Raw genomic sequence first — 26,046 nt, forward strand, 5'->3', positions numbered from 1 at the left:
AACTTAGTGGGATCTTTAATACAAAATATTAGTTACATGTGTTTTTTTACAAAAACATCACATCAACCATGTTAGAAAGATTCTGGTTTGTTGCATGAAGGAATGGGCGATTCATCAACTGTCATCTTTATCACGAGATAGAGGTTTAAAAAATATATTAATGAATACTACATGAATATTTTCTTCAAACTTCTCAGAATACTTAATTAATTAATTATAAGATTACATATTAATGAATATGAGTAATATAAATTTAAAAAATATTTCTTAAATTCGTGAAGCTTTGAACCAAATTATAACCCATGAATTGAAAATCTTCTAGATGAATTAAAATTGGGTTGAATTTGAGTTTTGACTCCTGAAGGGCCCAAACTTGGAATTGCAGCATTTGATAATTGATATAGAGGGTTGCCTCATGTATTAACATCAGCCCGCTACAAGTCCAATCGTTTGAAAATTGGGCCGGCCTAGGCTCTCAGCCCATTACTATATGATCAATCCGTAAGGCACGTTGTGCACCACATTAGGGTATGCTTGCAGCGCAAGAAGTTCCGACCTCTGTTTACACCTAAAGCATTCCGATAATTTCCTCTCCAGACGCTGCTTTTCGATCCAAACTCTAAGCTCAAGGTATCTCTCCATTGTTTATGTCTATTCAATCAATCTACTTCTATGTTAGAGGCATTAGTTTGGATGCCAAGAAAATTTTGGATGGTAAATATTCATCATCTAGGGCTCGATAACGTAGGAAATGTTTCGTTACGTAAAAATTATGTGATTCTTTGGATAGGTTGATCTGACGCTTTGGCAGCGAAGAAAGTAGGAAGATAACGTATGAATTAAAATATGGTTTTCTTTTAATTTTTTAGAGAGTCGGATTTCACTCTTATTGCTTTATAACTTAGGAGCGCAATTGCTGGAAGTTCTGCATTATAGGGTTTCTCTTTCAACAGCCATGGAACTATTGCATGTTAATTTTGATCTATTTTAGATGCGGAGAAAAATATGATGAGAGGATTTACAATTTTGATTATTAAAATTTTCACCACCGAGGATTGGGGAAAATGGGAAATGCTGCTTTTCTTAAAACAAAAAGATGAGATATAGCATAGCAATGAAGATGCTGTTTTCCTTTTTTTTTTTTTTTGGGAAACTCAACAGAGGGCTAGGGTTTGTGTTTAAATGTTTCTATCTTCTATGCTATTGCTGAAAATTTTGAATGCTAGGATTTTATTTTGGTCTACAACTCAAAATTAACCATATGGGAACATTATCTGTACAATTATATGCAAAAATATTTGGCTTGAATTAATGTTCAATAATTTTACCATATGGAAACTTAAATGGTTCCCACTTCTGCCAATGATTCCCAGTGTAAATGGAAGCTCTTGGAAAAAAGGGGAGCAACAAAAAGAGAAAGTAAAAAATTCTTATCTTAAAAGAAGAAAACGGAGAACTTTAAAGTGCTAAATAAGTGTATGTTTGGATACATTTCCTGTTTCTATTTTAAAATAAAAAATAACAGGAACTTTTATATAAGCTATAAGAATTCTTAAAGGCGTACATTGAAAAAGTAATGGTTTTAAGAAAAATTGAGGTATTAATTTTTTTTTTACCATTTCAAAATTTAAAATTTCTGAATTTAAAGACATAAGATAAATCTTTACTTTTTGTAAACATATCCAAACGGACACCAAGTAAAATGATTTTAATTTCTTATGATATTTATGGTCAAATAATAAAGCTGTGGGATATGAGGGGAAAAACGATATAATAGGGGGTGTTTATGGAGACAAAAGGTATACAAACTCTTCGTACTTTTATATATAGTACTAGCATCGATATGGATAGTAAATAATAAAGTTGTGGGATATGAGGGGAAAAGTGATATAATAGGGGCATTTTGGAAACAAAAGTATACAAACTCTTCGTAATTTTATATATGGTATAGACATCGATATAGATGGTAATGATCTATAGATATAGATACATATGTCTTACCTGTAAGAAAATATTTAATATGAAAGCTTAGGTTGTGTTTTGTGTCAAGACTAATATTTTTTCTTCAAACCAAGTTCAACATGGCATTTGTTTTCTTCAAAGAACAGTTTTTATTTGCACCTATGTTGATAGATAAGTCAATAAGTAGTGAAAAATATGATACTCTGAAGGACGTTTGTCTTGTGTCCACCCTACAAGCTGCTAGAATGTGTTTTCAAGCATATGTTGATGGCAGGTCAACAATTTCAATTTGACCTTGCCTTTTTCCTGTTGTGCCCAGTTATCTCTATATAATACTTATTTTTATATGCTTTTTGATCTCCATTTATCATTTATGTTGAAAACTTTGTATAGAAAGTTTTTTCCATACATATAGACCTTGCTTATTGTAAGTTCTAAACCTATTAAAGATTTGTTTAGTGAACTAATCAGTGGATTTCCTGGTTGCTTAGTCACTTCCCCATTTTACATCTGTTAACATGTTTCAAAGTCCTTATTCATTGCTAAAGGGACTGTAAGAGTTGAGGTCTTGATCTTCTAGAAGTTATCTCAAATTTAATCCTGTCATATGCATTCCATATCATTGTGTCACTGAAAATGTTGTAAGCATGGCGATTAAATAATTTGATTACTTATCTGATATTGTTTATGTTGACATGTTTTTCTTCAGCTTTTTCCGTTCTGCAGGTTGCAGGCATGTTTCCCTCTCGGGGAAGCAATACATATGGACAGCAACCATATGCTGCACAATCTGGATATGGACAAAATGTGAGTGTAAATTTATTATTAATATAATGTCTTCAATGTGAAAATTTCATACCTACACTTGTGCTTAGAACCTTACTGGATGGTACATTACCTATTGTTTAGTATTAAGGGATGTGGATGCACAGAATGTTTCTTGAGTGAATCTCATTTTGCCGTTATCTTTTATATCCTTGTAGCTGGGATCTGCTTATTCTGGAAGTTCCATTGGAGGACCTGATGGGGGTACTCAACTTTCCGTGGCTTCTCGGCATTCGTCAATGTTAGGTGGTTCTCAAGAAGCCGAAATTGGTGGATATAGAGCTCATCCCTCAGCTGCTGGTCATTATGGGGGACAATATAGTTCTTTGTATAGCTCTGCTTTGAGCAGTTCTCAACAGGTTAGTGGATTTCATTTGATTTTCTCCACAAGAATTTCAAGCAACTTCTACATAATTATCTCATTTCAACTCAAAAGCCTTATCTTATCAATTTTGGGTTAGTCACATGGATTTAATCATTCTTGTATGTACATTCTCTTGTGTGTTTATATACATAGTTAAAAACTTACGATACACAATATGATACAATGATACGATACATTTTTTTATGGAAATCGATATGTATCACAATCTGTATCTTATTTTAAAACGTATCTTACGATACATATACGATACATGATATAATACGTGATATTACGATACAACGAGACATACATCTTCAACTATTTTCTATAATTTAAAAAAAATCAAATTATTATTATTTTTTGGTTAAAAGAATTTATTGTATTATTGTCTAAAATATACTAAAAAAATTTAAAATCGATCATAAAAATGAGAAATAGGTTAAATAATCTTAATATGAAAATTTACATTCTTGTTGTCATATTCTATATTAGAAGTCATTATTTTTATAATGAATATTGGAAAATTTTCATTTGAATAGTTTGAACGTTGACAATGAAAATGATGGTGGTTAGTGAATAAAAGTTTGCACTTAATATATTAGTTTTTTTAATTTCTTTTTTTGTGGAAAAGGAATGATAACAAACTTAAAGAGCTAGAATTTTGAAGATGACACATAAAGTCATACATACGTATGAGTTAGAATTTGTAACTAAAAATTATAACTAAAAATTGAAGAAGTTTATCTTTGTGGATTATGGAATGAATCTATATATTGAAGTTATATTTTGTTAATTTGAACTTGTCAAAACTTTAACATTCAATGCTTTGATTTGATGGGTATACTTTAACTCTTTAGATCGTACTATCTTCCATAAAATTGGTTGTATATTACTCTATACTCCATACTTTAAATAGAGATGCACACATATACATATTTTTTCTATTTATTTTTCACTTTATAAAAAAACTTACAATATACGATATAATACAATACATGATACTAAAAAACAGAAAAATGATATATGGTACACGATACTAAAAAAGAGAAAAACGATATACGATATATTTTACGAGTTGACAACTATGTTTGTATACACACATGAGAAAAATGCTACACTTTTAATATATAAGATCAACTCTGTGGAGCTGTTGCACCTAAGTATGCAGAGGATATTTTTAATGACCTTAGTGTCAGGATTCTTTATGTTTGGTTACCTGTTTGATGATGTTAGTAGTTTGTTTATAACAAGATTAATGAAGCAAGTGAAGTGGCATGCTTTAAATAGACATAGTCAATTAGGCAAGTGGCTTGGTGAGACTGGATGGTCATCTGTATTGGCCTCATGATCACCTTCAAAATGAAATTGTTGTGACATGATACTCATAATGATTGCTTCTTTTACAATATTATTTCTTGTTTAATGTTTTTGTTTTTGTTTGTGTTTTATGTGCCTTTATTGCCTCTGCTCCAAATGCCGCCTCTCTTCCTCACTCTTGCTCACACACACACACACACTCACACTTGAAATTGCTATTGTAGTACATCTCTCTCATATTTACATACATTATCTTTTATTGCATCTGTCCATTTAGTTTGACTATAAATCCTTGGTTGATCTGTTTTGACTTTTTTGACCATCTAGTTTTAGGTTAATTGGCTGGCATCATATATAACTTTACCTACAAATTCATATATTATCTTCTCTGTACAGGTTCCAGCAAGTGCCAAAGGAGTAGGACCATCAACTTTGGAATCTCGCAGTGGCTATGCATCAGCTATGCCTGAGTCACCTAAGTTTACTTCAAGCGACTTTGTCTCATCATCAACACATGGATATGGTCAAAAAGGCGATCAGTTTTTTTCAGAGAAGCTTTCTGATTATCCATCTATGGAGAGGCGGCAATATGGTGAGCGACAGAGTGCCTATGTAGGAGGGAGGGAATTGCAGAGTGAATCAAGTGGACGCTATGCTGATCCTGTTGGGTTTAGTCATCAACACCAGGTGTTGTATTTTTCCAACAATACTCACACACATATTGTTCATCCTCCCTGCTGCTCAAAATTAATTTGCTTTTTCCTCCTTTCTTTGTGATGGTTTAATTCTTTCACCATGATGGTCTAATTTTTCTATGTATATCATGCAACTTCTGTGACAGCCTGAGATTTATGATCGTGTTGATCAGGCATCACTTCTTCGACAAGAACAAATGCTTAAAGCTCAATCACTGCAATCTACTTCTCTTGATGGGGGTGCCAGGTATTTTTCTTTGATGAGTGTTTACTGTTTGGCACACTTAAGTAATTAAGTGATGTGTTCAATAGAAAATGGTATTAGTGTTATTATGTTTCCAACCCTTTAAGAAACAGTGGGTCATCGTTGCTTGTATTATTGATATGATGGACCTATCCTTGAGAGTGATAGTGTACCAGCTGTAAACAGAAATATTAGATGATACCATATTTCTCACCACACTGAGTAGCAACGCATTTCTGGCAGACAAACTGATTATCTTGCAGCAAGGAGTGCAACTATTCGTCATTCAACCCAAGATCTTATGCCATATAGTGGAAGATTGGATGGTGATCCTCGCAATCTATCGATGCTTAGTGGTTCTTCATATGGTGCACAACATGCACCCTCTATTTTGGGGGCTGCTCCACGAAGAAATGTGGACGATCTCATGTATGCTCAAAGTTCTTCAAATCCAGGTTATGGAGTGAGCCTTCCTCCAGGTAGGGACTATGCCACAGGAAAGGGACTTCATGGCACATCTCTTGAGCCTGATTTTCTATCACGTGGTGGTCATACAAGGATCAATGAGCGTAAAGATGACAGGAGTGCATATGTTCGAGAGCTTGAGCTAAGGGAGGAGGAACGACGTAGAGAGCATTTTCGTGAGAGAGAGAAAGACAGAGAAAGGGAAAAAGAACGAGAACGTGAACGAGAAAGGGAAAGAGAAAGAGAAAGGGAAAGGGAAAAGGAAAGGGAAAGAGAACGTGAAAGGAAACGCATTTTCGAACGGCGGGAAAAGGAGAGAGAACGAGAGCGCAAACGTGCAGCTGAAGTTAAGCGTGAACGAACTCCACTAAGGATCTCTAAGGACCGCCGTGGATCCTCTTTGGTGAAGGATGAAAGATCAATACGACGAGAATCTCCACGTCATGAAGCATTGCATAGGTGGATCTTGATGTTTAATTTTGCGTCCTGCTCTAGTTCTCTATATATAGCTGCTTGTATATCCTGGGCCCACCATAACTAACTTGTTCTTCTGTTATGCTGAAGGCGTCATACACCTGTTAAAGAAAAACGGAGAGAATATGCCTGCAAGGTAAAAAGAAAAAAACAATCCAAAATATTAGTCTTCAGTCATTATCAGAACATTTTCCTTCGAGAAGATCTGCTCGTTTTTCTATAGGGACCTGGAGTTGAAGGCTTCTTAGGATTCAGTCTTGTTCCTTGGCTTCAGTTTTGTAGCTTTCTTCCATGTTATATTGCTTCTGGTTGACTTTTGTTTCTGCCTTTTCTTGTTCCTATTATTGGCTTCAGTTTTGTGGCTTTCTTCCATGTTATATTGCTCCCAGTTGACTTACTTCTGTTTCTGGATTTCATTGTTAACTGCCTTGTTTCCTGCTTCACTCCTTTGTTTTCGCTTAGTTTCTCCTCTCTGGATCTTGTAATCCTTAAGATTCATTTGTCCTCTTTTTTCTTTTTTCCTTCTTTATCACCCAGGCTTAATTTCTATCCTGTGATAATTTTGCTGGGCTCTTAGTTTTCCAGGTTCCTATTTGAGACCTTAAGCCTGAAACTAGAAACTTTTACTTGTATGTGGTATTATATTTTCTAATTTTTTGTTGGAGGCTGTTCAGTTTTTGTGAGCTTGAGTTTTTCCTTTAGAGCTGGAGAAGTGACTAAACACTGGAAAGTTCAAGTCTTTAGGTTGTCATATAAGATTATTATTACTTTTATGTGTTTACTGGATTATTTATTTGATGCATATCACTATCCTTGTGTACAACTGAAATTTATTTATTAATTCCAATGATGTTGGTACTTAATGCTTTCCATTTATAGGTTTACTCATCCAGTTTGGTAGATATTGAGAGGGACTATTTGTCCGTGGATAAGCGTTATCCCAAACTTTTCATATCTCCAGAGTTCTCTAAGGTTTGTTATTTTAATTTTATTTGAAATTGAAGAGTAATGACTTGAAATGGTTTGATATTTGTTTTTGACATTGTCCTTCCATCTCTATTTAGGTTGTTGTGAACTGGCCCAAGGGAAACCTTAAACTTTCTTTCAATACTCCTGTCAGGTACTTTCTTGGAAATGCTTTTATTTTACATGGATTGCCTAAGTTTTAATTCTTTTTATTGTATGCTTATATTGGTCATTCAGTAGCTTGGACATTTTTGTTTATTTATTTATTTTTATTTTTCTGTTGTTTCAACTGGAGAGGGAATACTACTCATTCATTCATGAAGTTTTTAACTGTCATTGTGGAAACATCTCCATTGATATTTCACCTTTAATGTTGATTATCAGAAGTGGACAGAAAATTTAGAATCTGATACCTATTAAAAATTGGGAATTTAGTAGAAATTATTGCAACTACAAATTGTTGTAAGATTCCAAATGTTCTTTGTTCTTTATTTATTGGTTGCACATAAACCACACATTTGAAGAACAGAGAAATAAGTAAATAATAATAGTTGAGCACTGTCTCTTTTGATACAGTTTTGAGCATGATTTTGTTGAAGAAGAGAGTTTCCCTGAACAGAAAGAGGTATCTACCAAGCAGTTGGCTGAAGAACCTGTAGAATCAAAACAAGGAAGTACAGTGTGGAATGCAAAGGTAGGTTATTTGTAATCTTTTTAATTTTAGATTCATGCTTACAACTTCTTACACGTTCGATTTGAAAACAAATCCGTCTTCATTCTGTGGGTGCTAATGTAACTCCAGCTTAACTTTTAATGATCTTATATAAACTGATTTGGAAGTTATAGATGCATAGGTAAGTGCACATAAGCAAGTTGTCAGCTTGAATACTTGAGATCAATTTAGACAAAAGTAGTCTCTTTAGTATCAACATGAGTCAGGATTAAATCACTTGGTTGGCTTTGATGCTTGAATTCAAATGCTCTGATCGACCCATATCCTACTTGGGTCTACCATTAGAGGGGAACCCAAAGGCAAGTGATTTTTGGGATCCAATGATTGATATAATTTTGTACATATTAGGTGGAGGAAAAAAACCATTTTGTCATTAGGGGGAAGAATAAGTCTAATTCAGTCATGCCTGTCTCAAATTCCTAACTATTTCCTCTCTTTTCAAGATTCCATCATCAGTGGCTTCAAAGATTGAGAAATTGCAAAAGGATTTTGTTGGTTAGGTGTTGGGGAGGGTAAGAAAGATCATCTCATTAGTTGAGACTTAGTGTGCAAGCCTAAAGTGGAAGGGGGATTGGGGTTTGAGAAGATTTCTCTAAGGAAATATGCCCTTTTAGAGAAGTTGCTTTGGAGGTTTCTTAGGGAAAGTTCTGTTCTTTGGCATCAGATTATATTAAGCATCTATAATATGGTTATATCGTTGTCTCTAGAAGGCTATTGCACCCAGGGTTCTAAGTATCGACCGAGTCCTGTACAACTCAACCAAGTTGTATTTGCCTTGGTATTTTCCACGTCGAGTCCGATGCCTGATACCATCTTAATCACAAACTCGCCCCAAAATGGGTTAAACTCAGTTAACTTGGTCGAGATTCCGAGTTGACTCGGTTGAAGATCTAAAATATTCCCCAGTTTAGTGATGTTAAAAAAAAGTTCGTTGTGTGATTGATGTATGTCATTGTCTCCCTGGTTCAGATGATCTTGATGAGTGGACTCAGCAGGAATGCTCTGGAGGATCTGTCATCTGAAAAAAGCCATGATGACCGCATACCTCATATTTGCAATATCCTTAGGTTTGCTGTTCTTAAAAAGGACCGTTCATTTATGGCAATTGGAGGCCCATGGGATGTTGCTGATGGAGGAGATCCTTCAGTTGATGACGACTCATTGGTTCAAACAATTCTTAGGTTTGTGCTTATACTGTTGCCTGTATTCCTGTATGGTGCAGTCAACTGACCTAAAGTAATTTAATTTCTTAGATATGCAAAGGATGTGACTCAACTTGATTTGGAGAACTGCCAGAATTGGAACCGTTTCCTTGAGGTAATCCTTTTCTTTCTAGTGCTTAAACTTCTTCATTCTGTTGGAAATGTAAGCTCAATCAAATGGATCTTATGGATGCATTAGCCCCTTATTATAGCATTGGTATGAGATATGGTCATGGTTCCTTCATGGTTGCACTCACGAACTTCTATGTATCTCTTTTTTTGCTTTCCTAGTTGATTATTGTAATTGTGCATTATCATCCTTTATTTCATTCTTGCTTTTATAGTTTCTTATCATTATTGTCCTGATTGACATGTATGAATCTTTTTGCTTTAATAATTGTCTGTCTCTAACTTTCTTTAGTGATTGACTGATCAATAATTTCTATTTACATCTGACCTATGATTGTCATGAAGTGATACTGATTGAATGCTCATGTCATTGAATTTAGTAAGAATTCTGAAGAATTAAGGATGGAGTGCTCTAGCAGGTTCACTGATTTATTTGAGTCTCATCTTATTTTCCTTCTTGATCAGATTTTTGCTGTTTCTTACTCATTGTTTCACATTTCTATTCTTACCCTTGCACTCCTCTTTTCTTCCTCTTGATTTTCCCTAGTTTCTCTTTTCATCAGTTGTTTCTGCACCATCTTTTATGTGCTTTTTTTTCCTTTCAATTTGCATTCTCCTGTTCTCAGGGTTCATTAACTCCATCTACCTGTAAACCATTTAGTGGCATTGAACTTTAATCATATACATTAGTCATTCTTTTATCCATGCATGGTTAATGCAAATTATATGGGTTCATGGAAAACTCTTGAAAACTCTATAACATTTGCTTACTCTAGTCTTTGCTTTATTTATATTGTTGTTTTATTAGTGATTTCAATGTCCCTTTTACTGCCTTTTTAAATTGTCATCAGAAAATTTTAGGGCAATTTTTCAGTGTTGATCATGTGGAAATTCCTTCTCTAAATATATTTTTTCCATTAATTCAATTCAATTCAATGATGTCTTAATATTATTATTCAAAGATGCAGTTGGGTTCCATTTGGAAATGTAGCGCATGAAGACTTCAAATCTTATATTCCATCTCACAGTTTGCAAGGAGTTCAATGTTTGATCACTTCACATAAACAGCTTTTGACTATTGGTGCCCAATCATATCATTCCTCCTTCCAAGGAAAAGTGCACCTTAACTCTTACTTTTATGTTCTTATAAAATAAAAGACTCTTAATACGTTCCTCGTAAAATGAGTTCACTGTGAACTTTCCATCACTAGTATCAATCCATCTTATGCTATTCAACCACCAAACACCTCATTCCCTGCTTGCTGTGAAGGTGGCACTGATTCATTCACCATCCCCAGTTTCCTGTCTTGAAATGTTTAATGAAGCTTGAACCCTAAAGAATGACCATCCCTCATTTTTCCCTTGTACTCTGCCACCCTTTCCTCCTTTCCACAGAATGAATGTTTAGATGCACTTTCTTTAGAAATTTTGCTCACATCAAAGGCCCAGTGGAAACCCAACTTGATTCTCACTCTGAGTGGAAAAGAAGATATGCTCATCAGAACTTTGGCAACCTTTTCTAGAGCCTTTCCATAAACTTACCCCTAAGGGCATCACACATGTAGCATGGTCACAGGACATCACATGACACAATTATGATGCTGTGTGGGAAAATTCTGAAAGAGTAATACGCCACGAGGGCAGAAAATAAACAAGTATGTGTTCTTTATGTAAAACTATGTAAAATGACATATATGTAAGTTTAATTAACTTTTCTAAATTTTCATAGCAACATTGTAGAGCTTTGATGATGTATCTTGAGAAATTTGATGCATATAACTATTTTAAATAATATTTGTGATACTCATTTGTTATCATCATAATTTTTCTTCAAAATCATGTTCTTTTTGAAAAAGTGTGTTGGCTATGCTTACAAAGTGAAAAAATTATTTTAATATTTTGTGTTCAACATGTGCCCAAAAGTGTAAGGAGTGTCTTGTTCAACATGGACACAACTCCTCTTTGAAAGTGTTTACTACACAGACTCATATTTCCTTTGAGATCTATATCCTCTTGTCCTTCCTCTATTTCCATTACCTTTCACCACAATTTACCATTCTCCACCACAAATCTCTGAAGGCTTTTTATTCAACAAGGCTTTGTTGGACAATCCCAATCGTCTTAAACATTTATCCTTTTATTTGGCTAGCAAACCAACTCTTATCCTATGAGATGGTAAAGGCACTTATTTAACAAGGCCTCGTTGAACAACCCTAACCTTCTAAAATATTTAACCTCTTATCCTCTTTGGCTTGCAAATCAACTTCCATCCTACCAAATGGATTTTTTAATTGGTACTCATTTTGTATCGTCTTGTCATATTTGCCCTAGAGATCCGGCCCAAGTAGTAAGGGGTTAAGGGTAGGGAGGGGAAGGCTCCAAGTTCAAGTCTCAATGGGTACAAAGAAAAAGTTACCTATCTCCAGAAAAAATAGGTACATAGAAAAAGTTACGTATCTCCAAAAAGAAGAAGAAGAAGATACAGGTTCCTAACATTTGTTGATAACAGGGTTCTAATATTTGTTCTCATTTACCTTGGCATTCTAATCTTGGGTGCATTGTTTATTTATAACATTATTAGGGGCACCTTAGTTGTCCTCATAACGGGTTCCTAACATTTGTTGATAAACATTTGTTCTCATTTACCTTGACATTCTAATCTTAGGTGCATTGTTTATTTATAACATTATTAGGGACACCTTAGATGTTCTCGTGAGCCTTTTCAAATGTTGGATTGTCTATTATTATGCTTTGTACAACACTTCCCATTTGATTGAAGCTTTCCTTTATTTTGCTTGGAATTTAACTCTCATAACACCTCTGACAGGTTCATCATGTTTATGTTCCTATAGATTAAAAACTTCAAACTTTGTTTCGTATTTTTAAAATATTTTCTGATTAATTTTGTTTTTATTCATTGGATACCTATATCTTCAGTAATTCTATAGGAATTATCCACTCCAATTCTCAATTCCACATTCTCATTCACCACTTTTCTACATGTTATGAAATTAGACCAACATAGTGGCATGGTACAATGACTTTAACACTATAATTATCTAGGCATGTTTACATTTTTTGCTAATTTTTTCTCTGGATGTTTTGTGTTTAAAATCCAATGAACCTCTCATACCTTGGAGAGTTGATAGATAGATCTGTAGTTTGAAAATGTATTGGGGTGTTTTTGTCATTGGATTGGAAATAAGCACTCTTTTGGAGTTCTGCTTGTAGGCTGAAGGTATACTTTTAGAGAACAGTTTTTGTGTTGAGTCCCCAAGCTCAAGAACTTCAGGCTGTTAAACCCAAGGGAAATGAGTTTAGAACAACTTTTGCTTTCAAAATTTCAAACCAACCCTGTGTATACAATTGAATTTGGGTGAAGTGGAGAGTGATCAAAGCAAAGCCCACTCCAAATTGGAGCTCAATCAAGTTTTATCTGTCCCTTACACTCACCTTGTTGCTATCTAACAAGACCAAGAATCAGTTGCAAAGTCTGTGAGTCCTGTTGGTCTAGAGACAATTCAAGATTACTCATCCTTGTTAATTTATCTCAAGGTACACTATGCAGAGGCTCACTATGTGCAGCACCACCCTTCTTACCACTAGTACTCAGCCTTAAGGCTTTTCCAAGTAGACAAGAATGCGATAATGGCGGAGCTCACACAACCATCGCTCTACTGTTCTCAAGCTCGGACCCCAACTCCAGCAATCAGGAATTGTTGCCCTGAAGCCTTCATTATTGCTCATTTAGAGCTCAAGCCTGTGGCTTCCTTTACCTCAATTAGATGCTCTCTCTCATCTCTTTTCAAGGAAAAGGAAGATAATGTACGACAATAAATTCAAAGCCAATACTTCCTGGAATTTTTTCTCTCAACACTAGTGGTCACTCTCACTTCACACTCTTCCATGCTCAATTATTTCAACTATTGTATTGCTTTTTCTTTCTCCATCTCAGTTGCTGGTGCTCTGGTTTATACAGAGGGGGAAAGTCAACCTTGCCATTGGTTGAAAGGATGGATGGGACTCCTCATCCCAAGATAGTTGACCTATCACTCTATGGCAGCAGGGGAAGTATGGAGTCTTCTCAAGGCAGTTGGAAAACCCTCTTTTGTCCTTGGCAGAGGATGGGACATTTCAGAAACCTTTTTCAGCTGGGTTGCTTGGGAGTGAAGGCCTGGTGCACCTTGGGGAGGCGAGCTTGGCCTTCTTTTCTCATTTCAGGAGCAATTTGCTTGGTTGGAAGCATTGGCCCAAGCAAGCAAATCGGGTGGGCGTAGGCAATCCCAGTGAGTGAAGGGAAATAACCTTCCCAAGTTCATTTAGGTAACTAAGTGGCTGTGGTTGTCTCAAGCATTGCCCTCCATTGTGATTTTGCTCAGGGTACCCTAACTAACCTAGGTTACTGTAGAAGGACTTGGCTTGAGTGAAATCTGTATATGCTTGGCCAATGGTTATGTGTGCTCAAGAAACAGTGATGTGCACTTAAGTGAAAGTGATATCCCCTCTTGAGTGAAGTCAGTCTGTTCCTTGAATGAAAGCGAAAGGGATGTTTGCTTGAGCAAAGTCATTGACCACAGTTTCCCCTTTCTTTTCTTAACCCAAAATTTGCTTGGGGGAACTTCAAGCAAGATGCCTTGCACATTCTTGTTCCTTGCTTTGCTTTCATCAAGACTTGCCCGCTTTTCCTGGAGTAAGTAGTAAGCAATCTTTACTTCCTAATTCAGCACATCTACACTCAAATTCCATTATATATCTGGAAAAGGGTCTTAAGCTAAAAGTCCAGCTGCTAGACAGTGATGGCACTCAAGAACCAGCAGATTGGGGTCTTTTTGGTGTCTTTGAGATGCAAATCACATCCCCCCGACTCTTAGTTGGTCCTGGGGCTAAGTAAGGTGAGAATGTTGTCATGCCATATGGTGTAATGCTGAATTGCTTTTTCATGTCCCATCACTTGTTGAAAGGAAATTGGTCATACTTCACTAGGTTTGTTGTCACTTTTTTTTCCCTTTTACCAACTCTTTCCTACTCATCCTTGTGTGTCATCTTGTTAGACTCCCAGAATAGCGGTTGATTTGCCATAGGATTTAGTTTTGGGAAGCACTTCCTTTGAGTGGAGCCATCGTATTTTCTGTTTCTCTTTTTGCCTTTTTTTTTCTTTTTCTTTTTCTTTTTTTCTCTTTTCTCCCTTTTTTTTAGTGAGGGCTGAATGTTTCAGGCTTACAACTTATACCTTAGTGTCATATAACAAGAATTACTAATAACTCTTGGTCAATTGGCTCATGAAATTAGGTATGCAAGGACCTGTCAGAGGTCACCCCTTAGGCTTCACGTCGAACTTTAGCAGAGGCCTATAATACCAGCTAAGAAGGTAGTCCTTTGTTGGCTCATGTAGTGAGCAGGGTAACGGGTAGCTCCCAGCCAGTCGGCTCAGGGTACCAGGCTTTCAAGGACCTTTTTGAGATCACCCTTCTGGTTATTGTTCAGGCCCCCTTGGTTAAGACTCCCTCTTTGGACACATTTTGTTTCTCACATTTCTTGTTTCTGTTTTTATCTTTTACACTTTTTTCTTCTTATTTAGTCTTCTCTTTTTTTCCTTTTTCTTTTTCTTTTTAGATATTTATTTCTCCAATGGAATATTTCCTTTTATTTATTCAGCCTTAGGTGGGCCTTCCTTTACTCTGAGGGTCTAGGGAGACAGTGCGTGTACTAGCGTGAGTAGGAGTTGAGTGTTAAAAATTGTTTTGCCCTTTGCCCTCCTTGTTGAAAAGTCTTTAGAATGCTTCTCAGCCATCACAAGGAAATGTTAATTCAATTGACCTGGAAGCACAATTCTGGTGAGAGCTTTTCATCATGCCCAGTGAGGTTGAAGTCCTTCCCAATTAGCTAATCTGGATTTGCAAATTATCATAGATTATTCATTAGTAGAATGGAAAGAATTACCCCCCTCCCCCCTTCCTTTAAGATATGGTTCGTGCTGGTGTTACTCAAATAGCTCAGAATTGAAGACAACATATGGACTGAATTTTCATTGCGTAAGTTCATTACAGTGCAGGTTTTTCAAAAATTGTTAAAGGGTAGGGGTAGAGCATTTACCCCAAGCATTTGGTTCTTCATCTGCACTACTGCCAGTATCTGTGTCTGCAGTGGGGTCTAGTGGGGATGTGACATTACAGGTATGGGGAAATCCCATGGTCTGCATTTGATGGGCCATTCATTACTCTGCCCATTTTCGTTAAGCGTTACTAAGCAGCAAATTTCTTTGTGCCAAACCCTTCATCACCCATCCAAGTCTGCTCCTCATTCTCTCAAATTGGGTGGTTCCGGTTTATGAGAAGCTGTGTGATTAGTTTAGGAAAGGGTAGATGGAGACGCTTGCTTCTTCTTGATGCCTTTCTGCGGAGGCGGTCATGAAAGCTTCAAAAATGACCTCAGGCATGTAGAAATATTCTCCTTTGCTGAAGTGGTGGAGCAGGCATAGGCAGGCCCCTTTTCTTTTAATCTATGGGTCATATTGACGGAAATTTAGAGTTAGTGTCAGATTTTGGAGCCTTGGATGATCATTTGGGCCACACCCTCAAGCTCTGGGGTTTTTGGATGTACCTCTTCATCAGAGTCAGTGGGTTGGTCTTCCATACAATGATGCATCTGAGCTATGAGAGCTATCAGAAGAGAGGGCAATGGGGTGGACACTGGACCCATTGGGTACAGTTTTTAATCTTTTCCACATTGTGTTTCTAGGTCTGCCTGCCTTAGCCTTCTTTCAGTTGGGATGATCCTTTCAGATAAGGGGAGACGGGGGCAATCTATGGTACAACCCTTCCTGAGCTTGGTTTTGTATGGAAGCTACATCCTTGCAGTTGGGTTGGCTGCTTGTTGCTTTGCCCTTTGGGGATTGGTGATTCTGGCTTCTCTTAGAGCTCATTTGGCCTTGTCTCACTGCCCAAGGGTGCTTCAAATTCTCCCCAGGTGTCAGGATCAAAGTCATAAACTCTGTTATCATCATCAGCAGCAGGCGGAGCTGGTGGTGCAGGGCTGTGCCATTAGATCATCAAATGATAGTTTGCAATTGGCTATTGAATTTGCTGTGCATTCCTGCAGCACCACTTCCTGAGTAGTGTTGTAATCTTGCAGCTCCCGTCTCATAGCCTTCACCTCCCCCTTCTACTAAGGCCACTTTTCTTGTTTGCATGAGCAAGATGCCCTTTAATGTCATTTGACTGCTGAGGAGGAACTGGTGGCACTCTTGATGGGGTAACTGCTGGTTCTTCCTCAAGTTCTGCCGTTTGCTCATGGGGTTCAGTTACTGGAATGGGCTGTACAATTTCAGGTGTTGCTTCTGACAGGACACCTTCAGTACAGATGGGCTTCTGTTGTGTCATGTGAGGCATTTCTGCAGGCTGGACTGGTGCTGCTGGGCCAAGCTCTTTTGCTTCCGTGTTCCTCCTCCTGGTTTTCCTCTTGGGCCCTGCCCCTCTTTCTTCTGTTGGGTTTTGGTCATCTTTCTCTCTTCCTTGTCTGGCTGTGTAGAGTTATAGCTGATAGTCCACTGAGCAACCCCATATTTTTCTACCACTGTTATTTTTCTCCTCTTCATCTTCAATGGGTTGGTTCTGTTGTCCCAAGTAATGGGATATGAGCCTAGTATACATCAACTTCACTTTAAGACTCTTCTCATTACAAAGAACCTTTCAGCCATGGTGACATTACTCTAGATTTTGTAGCATCATATGGGGGGCACACAGGTCCCTGAAGAAGCTTCTAGGGGATCTCACTTAAACAATCTGCATTCCTAATGATGGTCCGTGGGGGCATAAATTGAAATGGAAGATCAAATCAGCCAGCCAATATGATTCCTCCAACCAACCTTGTACGAGGTACTTCTTTGTCTTTCCTTTGCTGGATAGTTTCTCCAGAATTTCATCATAAGGGGGCTCATTGGCTCCGCCCGTCCAGGGCCTTCTTTTGCTTGGAGGATTGTGTTTGTGACAGCGGCCAGAGTTCTTGCGTTCCAACAATAATCCCCCCCATCAATTGAAAAGTGGACCTCTAGGACTCCTGATTCTCCTTTTTGACCTACAAGGTGCGGTAGAAAGCTCTGACTTTTTCTGCAATGTATTGATCCCTTGCTTGAGGCAATGCTCTATCCTTTTTTGGCAGGTTGGTTCAGCCATAAATTCAATCACTTCAATTGTTTTTTCTAAGATTTTCTTCTAGTGAGTGTATTCCTTGCCCACTGGCATGTGCTATTCAGGGAGTTCAGGCGCAGGTGGGGGAGGCTCAGCTACTTGGCACTTTCCCCACTTTCTGGATGGCTCTTGGGAGGCTGGGCCTTGCCTAACCCTTTTCATTATAATCATTTCCCTGCAATAAGGGAGGAACTTATTTAGTTGCTAATCAGGCAATTAATCAAACACCTACAAGTCTAATCTTTTGGAGCAGAACAACAATTCTGAGTTGTGATGATGTTACATCCTAATCCAAATGGTGAACAAAGATACTTGGATGTGGAAATGGTTGCTGGATTGAAGATCAATAGCACTCCTTTGCTTGGAAGGGCTTTCTAGCAAGACCCTCTCAAAAGGATGAAGTTGAATAACCTCTAATTTGAGTGCCTAGTTTTAAGTATAGCATTAGGGTTTCATTTGGGTGAACCTTGCTTACTCGAGCAAAGTCTAGTTGCGCATGGTCTCCTAGTCCAGGAAAGTATGTGTTCACTCAGGTGAACTCAGGATGCTTACTAAATTCGCCCAACTGGAGTTGATCTTGTTCAGCGAAACTCTCTTGTTCAAGGTTGCTTATGTTCTCTTGCCAAGCAAACTGCCATTTATTCTTCCCTCTTTGGTGTGTGTTTATTTATGTAAAATGCAACCCTAAGAGAGTCGATTATCTCATGGCAAGTGAAGGATCCTCCTGCTTGTTCCTGAGGTTCTCAAGCAAAGGTTTCAATCTTTGACCATTCACCTTAAATGCCTCTCCAGTCTTTTGGATTTTTGACTTCTATTGCTCCACATGAGGACATTGTTTGGACAATGTATGGTTTCATCCATCTAGTTCGTAGCTTTCCAAGGAACATGCGGAGACGGGAGTTGTACAAGAGCACTTTCTGTCCAGAAAGGTTCTTTGCAAAATTGCTTTGTCATGCATGGCCTTGACGCTTTCCTTGTAAAGCTTGGTACTCTCAAATGCTTCATTTCTTAACTCTTCAAGTTCATTCAACTACTGTTTCCTCCCAATACCAGCCTATTGGTTATACATATTCAATTTCTTGACAGCCCAATAGGCCTTGTGCTCAACTTCCATAGGTAGGTAGCAAGCTTTACCATATACCAAACAATAAGGTGACATTGTTAAGGATGTTTTGAAGTAGTATGATAGGTCCATAACTCATCAGTTAGAGGTCAGATTCATGCCTTCTTTTGCCTTAACTAGAGGCTCTTTCTCATCTATTTTCAAGAAACAAGAAGACAATGCATTACAACAAATTCAAAGCCCACACTTCCTGCAATTTTGTCTCTCCACACTAGCACTCACTCTCACTTCACACTCTTCCCCTCTCAATTCTTTCCATCGATGTATTGCCTTTTCTGTCTCTCTGTCTCTGTGTTTAGTGCTTTGCTTGGGGAAAGAGTCAACCTTCCCTATGGCTGAAAGGATGGATGGGATTTCCCATTCCAGGACGGTCAACCTGTCATGACTATGGCAGCAAAGGAAGAATGGAGTCTTCTCAAGGTAGCTGGAAAATCCCCTTTTGTCCTTGGCTAAAGAAGGTACCTTTCATTAAACCTTTTTAAGCTGGGGTTTCTTGGGGTGGTGAGCGTGGCCTTATTTTCTCAAGTTGGGCATAGTTTGCTAACAGGGAAGCACTGGTCTTGGTGTTCGAATTGGGTAGGTGTAGGTCATCCCAGTGGGTGAAGCTGCCAAGGGAAGTAACCTTCCTGAGTTTGCTGTGGTGAAATTGGTTAGTGGGCGAACTACGTGGGCGTGGTTGCCTTGTGCATTACCCTGGTGCAAACTAAGTGGGCATGGTTGTCTTGAGCATTGCCCTCCATTGCAATTTCGCTTAGGGTAGCCTAACCTAGGTGAGCATGGTAGGACTTCTCTTGGGTGAAATTCATATTTGCTTAGGAAGTGGCTATGTGTACTCAAGCAAGAGCGATGTCTGCTTGGGCAAGTTCTGCTTGTTCAATGGCTATGCCACCTATGCCCAGGTGAAGCTTGAGTGACGTCATTGGGCGCAGTTGCCCATTCTTTTCTGAACCAGAAGTTTGCTCGGACGAACTTGCCTTCAGGGATACTACGCTCAAACGAAATGCCTTGCACCTCCTTGTTCTTTGCTTTGCTTTCGTTAAGGCATTTTGCTTCCTCTTCCTAGACTAAGTAGTAAGAAATTTTACTTCCTGATTCATCATATCCCCACTTAAATTCCATTAGATATCTTGGGAGGGGTCTTAAGCTAAAAGTCTAGCTACAGGATCATGATGGCACTCAAGAACTGATGGTTTGGAGGTTCCCACACCCTTTTTTTGGTGTTTCTGAGATGCACATTAACTTCATCCAGGATTGCTTTGAAAATTTGGGATTTTTGGTTGAGAGTTGAGTGGATGACAACTTATGATCTTCATTCTTTGTTTCATATTGATATTGATCTTCTTCACTTCATGGATGTAGGCACACTGTGGAACCACATAAATTCTTGTATGGTTGCTCGTTTGTTTCTTTATTGCCATGCTTTATCACATTGTCATTGCAGCCCAATGGTAACATTGTAAATGAATCCAAGCTTTTCTAATTTGAATTGCATATCTACTAAAAATAGGATTTACACAATATCAAGTTAGTTATATGCATTTATACTAGATAGGCATGTATCACATGAGCACACAGTTGTCTTCTTAAGCTTGTAGGTTTGCTTCATTGTTGTATTTGAAAAGAAATTATCTTTGATTTTTTGCACACATTTTGTGATGTGCAGAAGTTATCATCCTTTGCCGGCATTTTGTGATGTCAAGAAGCTAATTGACCTTTATTTGTCTATTGCAGATACACTATGATAGAATTGGCGAGGATGGATTCTTTAGCCATAAAGAGGTCACTGTACTGTTTGTTCCTGATTTATCAGGGTGTCTCCCTTCATTAGATACATGGCGAGACCAATGGCTTGCACACAAGAAGGCTGTTGCTGAGAGAACGTGCCAACTTTCTTTGAAAAGAGAGGTCTACTGTTTGCTATTTTATTTTAAACACACACACACACACACACTCACTTTTGCAGCAATCTCTAAACGATTTTCTCAGTTCACATTGTCAAATTCCAATAATCATACACCTGTATGATTATTGGATATTCTTGTCTATTACATACAACATAGACCCATTATCTCTGAGCAGCATAAAAAAGAATGGGAAACATTATCTGATTGCTGTTATTTGGGATCATGTTTTGTTAGCCTTGAGAAAGAATTTGGGCACCATCGAGTTGGTCCACCACCTCAAGTAAACTGAATGTGTTCTAAACATCGGATTGCTTTCCTTTTTTTCTTTTTAATTTGTTTACTACTATTTTGCAAGTGTTTAACAACTAGAAGAAAAATAACACAAAATTGGATTTCATAACAAGTTAGTCCTGTGCAGCTTTTATTGTTAATGGTTAAACAAATGAATATGATGGATTAATGTTTTTTTCTAGACTAATATATTTTCTTATTCTGTAGAAATCTAAAGAGAAGAAGGAAGGGCTGAAAGGTAATGGAATATTTAAGTTCATATTGTCTTAATTTCTTTTCTATGATTTCATCAATGACTGGACTGATATTTCTAGATATTCTTGCTAATACAGATAAGGAAATTGATTCTACAAAAGCAGTTAAACAAGTAGACAAATCAGCAAAAACAAAAGATTCTGCATCCTCTGGACAGGCAGATGTTAACAAAAAAGAGAAAAATGGGAGTCAACCAAAAGGTGATGAAGCTGATAAAGAAGGCAATGGAAATAGTGATACAAATGTTGTGAAAAAAGATGTGGTTGAAATGAGTCAGGATGGCAAAAATATAGAGAAAAAGGAATCAGGAGGAACTGCTGGTTCTCAGACATCAGGCAATGCAAAATCTGGGAAGAAGAAAATTGTAAAAAAGGTTGTAAAACAGAAGGTTGCTGATAAGAAAGCTGGTACAGAGAACACAGAAAATGAAGAAAATGATAAGCTGGATGACAAGGATGTAGGGGAGAAGAATGCAAAATTGGAAACCAAAAGCCAACAGCAGGAACCTTCTGCTGATCCCAGTGTCAAAACTTTTATAAGGAAAAAAGTTGGGAAAAAGGTCACGGAGGGCAAAACCACCCAGGATGAAAGCGTGCAACCTGAGGTAAAAATTGAGAATGAGGCACAATGTTCTGAAGATAAAAGTGAGATTAAGTCAGATCCAAGCATTGCTGCTTCAGTGCAAGGGACTGGTGTGAAAACAACTATAAAGAAGAAAATCATCAAGAGAATACCCAAAAGAAAGGTCACTGGTGGAGTAGGGACCAATATTGCGTCTGCTGAAAGCAAAAAAGATGATGATAATGATGAGAAAAAGGTAGTTCAACAAGGGACTGAAACCAAAGATGTGTCAGAGCAAACAGTAGAAGCAGGCAACCCAGTTTGTGAGCCTAAGATATTAGAGAAGAAAATGACACCTAAAACAAAGTCAAAAACAGCAACCTTCAGCAAGCAAGATGAGAAAACTGGCTCTGGGACTAAAGTTGAAATTAAGTCAAAAACAGCAACCTTCAGCAAGCAAGATGAGAAAATTGGCTCTGGAACCAAAGTTGAAATTGAGGCTGAGAAGCAAAAAGTTCCTCAGAAGGATAGTCAGAATGGCAATAGAGACAAATCAAAAGATCAAGAAAAGTTAAAAGATGAAAAAGAGAAAAAAGAGAAAGATGGGAAATATGATTCTCGGGGCAACAAACCTGATAAAGAGGCAAAAGAGAAGAAAAATCTTGAAGAGCCTCCAAGGCACCCTGGATTGCTTCTACAGACAAAATGGAGCAAGGACTCTAAAGTAAGTTGGATTTCACAATAGCACAGCATTTCTTTTGATAGACAGTTTATGATTGTGTACCATAGTTTGTATCAAAGGTATCCAGCATGTGTTTCCATTATACCCTGTGTGTACTTCCTATCTAATTCGGCTATATTCTGCTACAGCTGCGTTCATTGTCCCTTTCACTGGATTCGCTCTTGGGTTACACTGACAAAGATATTGAGGAACCAACATTCGAGGTTTGATTTCCTTTTATCTAACTTCTATCATTACTTATCTAAATGCTGTGGCATTGTAGTGATACTCTTTGGTTGTACTCAGTTAGTGCAAGTGTTAATGTACTTGAGTGATACTGCATCTTATTTTGTTCTACCTTTTCGCAGCTTTCATTATTTGCTGAAACGCTATATGAAATGCTTCAGTATCAAATGGGTTGTCGTCTTTTAACATTTCTCCAGGTTAGTTTTGGATGGTTGTATTGCTCTATGTGGCTTCTAGCGTATTAATTACTTGATTCTCAGTTATTGGTTTGGGGTTTTCCTTTATGCATTTATTTTTTGTGTAGAAACTGCGTATAAAATTTGTGATGAAAAGAAATCAACGGAAAAGACAATGGGAAGAAACCTCAGAGAAGGGCAGTGACAAAAGATCATCAACAAAGCGTCAAAAGATTGCCGAGCCCTCCATGGGAATGAAATCTACTGAATCTGAAATGCTGGATGCAGCTCATCCAAATGATGAAAAACCTGCAACCAAGGGCAAGAGTACATCTGTTGATGTGGTAAAATTAGAAAAGCCAAAAGAGGAAGGGGTTGAATCAGAAAGGCTGGAAGATGAAGGGGTAGAAATGGAAAAACTAGATGATGAAACCGATTACGATGAAGATCCAGAGGAGGATCCCGAGGAGGAGCCAATGGAAGATGAAGAAATGCAGGATGCAAACCCTCAAGATGAGGCAAGATTTCCTCTTGCCTTTTTTTTGTTATTCAATTTCTTGTTTATGATGGAAACTGTCTTTGTTTTTTTTTTTTATATTTTACTTTTTATTACTCAGAAGAAAACACTTCTAACATTTTTCCCCATCCTTATCAGTCAATATGCTGCCCATAAAACTCAATGCTATTATTTGTCTGCTAATTTGCAGAGCATCAATTGATACTTATAGTCCATTTGACAGTGATTCTAAGAAGAGCTTGTAGCCTAAAAAGTGCTTTTGAAAGAAAATTAGATGTTTAGCAAACTTTAGGTAACACTTTTAAAAATCTGAAAAATTACTTGTAGTGTTTTCTAAAGAAATACTTGATAGGTGGTGATTCTTCTAAAAATACTTCCATTAAAAACACTAAGTTGAAACACTGTTAAACACACTCTTAAAAATACTTGAGAATTGAAGATTGTTATTTTAGTCTCTTAAGAGGTATTAATTTTTTTATTTTCGTTTTTTAAATCACAATTTTTTCTAGACAAGCCCACCAAATCAACACAAAAATTTGGTACGCCAGAACTCAATTGTGTTGCTACTTCTGCTGGAGACAGCCAAGTCTTTAAGTCAACCTTATCTTCCAAATTGTGTCCTGTTGTTGAATCCACTATGACCAGTGGGGCTGAATTAGAAGCTGCAATTATGCCTTTAATAGTGGACAGTTAATTTGTATTTTCTATTCTTGCATGGTCATATGCTCTTCTATATCATATATTTAGTTACATTTTTCATCTAATTTTATATTCTATGCAGAATAATGAAGAGCTAAATATACAGAATAATGAAGGGGAGGCAAAGGCCAGTGGGGATACTGAGCCTGAAAAAGTGGCAGGGATGGGAAAGGAAGAAGCTGAGGAATTTGGTAAGGAGAAAACTAACAATAAAACTTCAGGAACAAATGAAGGGACAAATCTTGGAGAAGAGAGGAAAGAAGCTCCTGTCATTAATAAGGTGGCTGTTGACAAGGAGCTGCTGCAGGTAAATTCCTAGAAACATTCCACTCTTCCTTTTGGATAAGGTGGCTGTTGACAAGGAACTGTTGCTTTCCCCCCCTTCCTTTTGGAAATGTAGATTGCACACTGTCGTCACTCATTGATGCCACTTTTCTTAATTTATACAGGCTTTCAGGTTTTTTGACCGGAACCGAGTGGGCTACATTAGGGTAATGTTTGAAACTTCTATTGTAGTGCTTACAGTGGTTAGGGTGGTGAAGGGTTTTACAGTAATTTGCTTGCCTTTTCAGGTGGAAGATATGAGGTTGATTGTTCACAACCTTGGGAACTTCCTGTCTCACAGGGATGTAAAGGTGATATAATCTATTTTCTATGAAGTTTTTTGGGAACTATAGTTGGCTTCATTTTATTTTCCTTTTTCACTTTTACTTTCTTTCTGTGTTCTCTTGCCATCAATGGTTTGGTGATTTAAATAGTTTGCTGCATCAGGAACTTGTGCAAAGTGCACTCTTAGAGAGCAACACTGGAAGGGATGATCGCATTCTTTACAATAAGCTGGTGAGAATGTCCAACATTTGAGGGTGACTAGAAGAATCTTTTATATCAAGATTTAGAGAACTCAGACATTTCCCCTTTAGGATCATGAAAGGACATGAATTTATATATTTTGTACTTTTCAGCTATGGTTTAACACATATTTTTGGTTTTTGCCATTGAATTATATCTTTATTTCCTTCTCAGCAGAATGTACTAGGTGGGCAAGTTTTTAATAAGCAAAACTTTATGGTCGTTTCTCCAGCACTTTTCAGCATTTTTCTGTCTTTAATAACTTGAGATTCAGAAGCCCTGTATGGTTGCAATTCTTAAAACTGCCATAGCCAGGAGCTTGCATCATCCTTCATTACTGAACGCCTGAGGCTGAAGGTTGATATTTCCAGCCAAAACTGCTGGCTTACTGAAAAGGTCCTTTAATTCATCCCGGAATCCTTCATCTTCATGTCTCTGTAATTAACAAGTTATTTTCTAATGGCTTTCCCGTCCAAGGAATTTAGAGATAACTAATCAAAAGCTTTTTGTTGGTTGTAATTCTTTCTTTTTTCTTTGTTCCTTTGGTCATTTATTCTCTTGGTGAAAAGTTTTGGAGCAAGCATGTTTGATGCAACAGGTGCCAATGTGGAAATCCTTGCTTGCCATTGAGCCATTGGATTAGAAAGTATACCCAAAAAAAACAATGGAAAATTTTGCAGAGCTAGTAGCTAGTGCAATGTTAATGTCAAGAAAGCTATAACCAAACGCCAAAATCTGGGTCAATGCTATTAGCTGATGGCTTCTCTCATGATCGCCAAGCACAGGAGGAATCCTCCTGTAAACACTTAAATTGCTCTCCGATTCCACTGCTCCGCCTCCACTTCTGTTCAGTTCAGCCACAAAGGCCGCTGCCTTGGGAACCCTCGCAGCACTTACCACAGCCTCATATCCTTGCGCTTGCTTCATGGCGAGTGCACACCCAGGCAAGGGAATGTGATCTCTTCCCCCACATACAAGCGCCTCACATTTTAGATCACATGAATGGTTGATGAATGCAAATAGTATCCATAATCCCACACCATATTATTCACCATTCTTCCCCAAAACTTTTGCTGAGCTCGCATCCTCAGCTAGGGAATTAATTCACATCCAACATGTTAAAAATTTTGCCCGTATCAAGT

General features: G+C 37.6%; 1 protein-coding gene across 2 annotated transcripts; it reads left to right on the forward strand.

Annotated features, from left to right (window-relative positions):
• Nucleotides 1–535: 535 nt before the first annotated feature.
• Nucleotides 536–25,138, forward strand: LOC117929706 (protein SHORT ROOT IN SALT MEDIUM 1). 2 transcript variants are annotated; one of them, XM_034850125.1, is made up of 22 exons: nt 536–630; nt 2,672–2,769; nt 2,946–3,146; nt 4,865–5,155; nt 5,310–5,410; nt 5,651–6,331; nt 6,437–6,482; nt 7,226–7,318; nt 7,411–7,466; nt 7,889–8,006; nt 9,015–9,226; nt 9,299–9,362; nt 20,417–20,590; nt 21,088–21,118; nt 21,213–22,420; nt 22,567–22,641; nt 22,786–22,860; nt 22,968–23,357; nt 24,138–24,362; nt 24,505–24,546; nt 24,628–24,690; nt 24,827–25,138. In XM_034850125.1, exons 2-22 carry the CDS (start codon nt 2,698–2,700, stop codon nt 24,914–24,916), a joined length of 4,308 nt encoding a protein of 1,435 aa, XP_034706016.1. In that variant the 5' UTR covers nt 536–630; nt 2,672–2,697; the 3' UTR covers nt 24,917–25,138. The 2 variants fall into 2 exon arrangements, with proteins under 2 accessions (XP_034706016.1, XP_034706094.1); XM_034850203.1 differs by having other exon boundaries at nt 541–630; nt 2,689–2,769.
• Nucleotides 25,139–26,046: the final 908 nt, after the last annotated feature.

This window comes from Vitis riparia, chromosome 1, assembly GCF_004353265.1.
Source record: "Vitis riparia cultivar Riparia Gloire de Montpellier isolate 1030 chromosome 1, EGFV_Vit.rip_1.0, whole genome shotgun sequence".
Classification (NCBI taxonomy): Eukaryota; Viridiplantae; Streptophyta; class Magnoliopsida; order Vitales; family Vitaceae; genus Vitis; species Vitis riparia.

What these genes read in the sequence shown, in the direction of transcription:
- LOC117929706 (XM_034850125.1), top strand. Translation starts at nt 2,698, where the DNA reads ATGTTTCCCTCTCGGGGAAGCAATACATATGGACAGCAACCATATGCT. An exon ending in CTTTGAGCAGTTCTCAACAG is followed by an intron (nt 3,147 to 4,864) that starts GTTAGTGGATTT and finishes TTCTCTGTACAG; the next exon opens with GTTCCAGCAAGTGCCAAAGG. An exon ending in TGTCTCACAGGGATGTAAAG is followed by an intron (nt 24,691 to 24,826) that starts GTGATATAATCT and finishes TTGCTGCATCAG; the next exon opens with GAACTTGTGCAAAGTGCACT.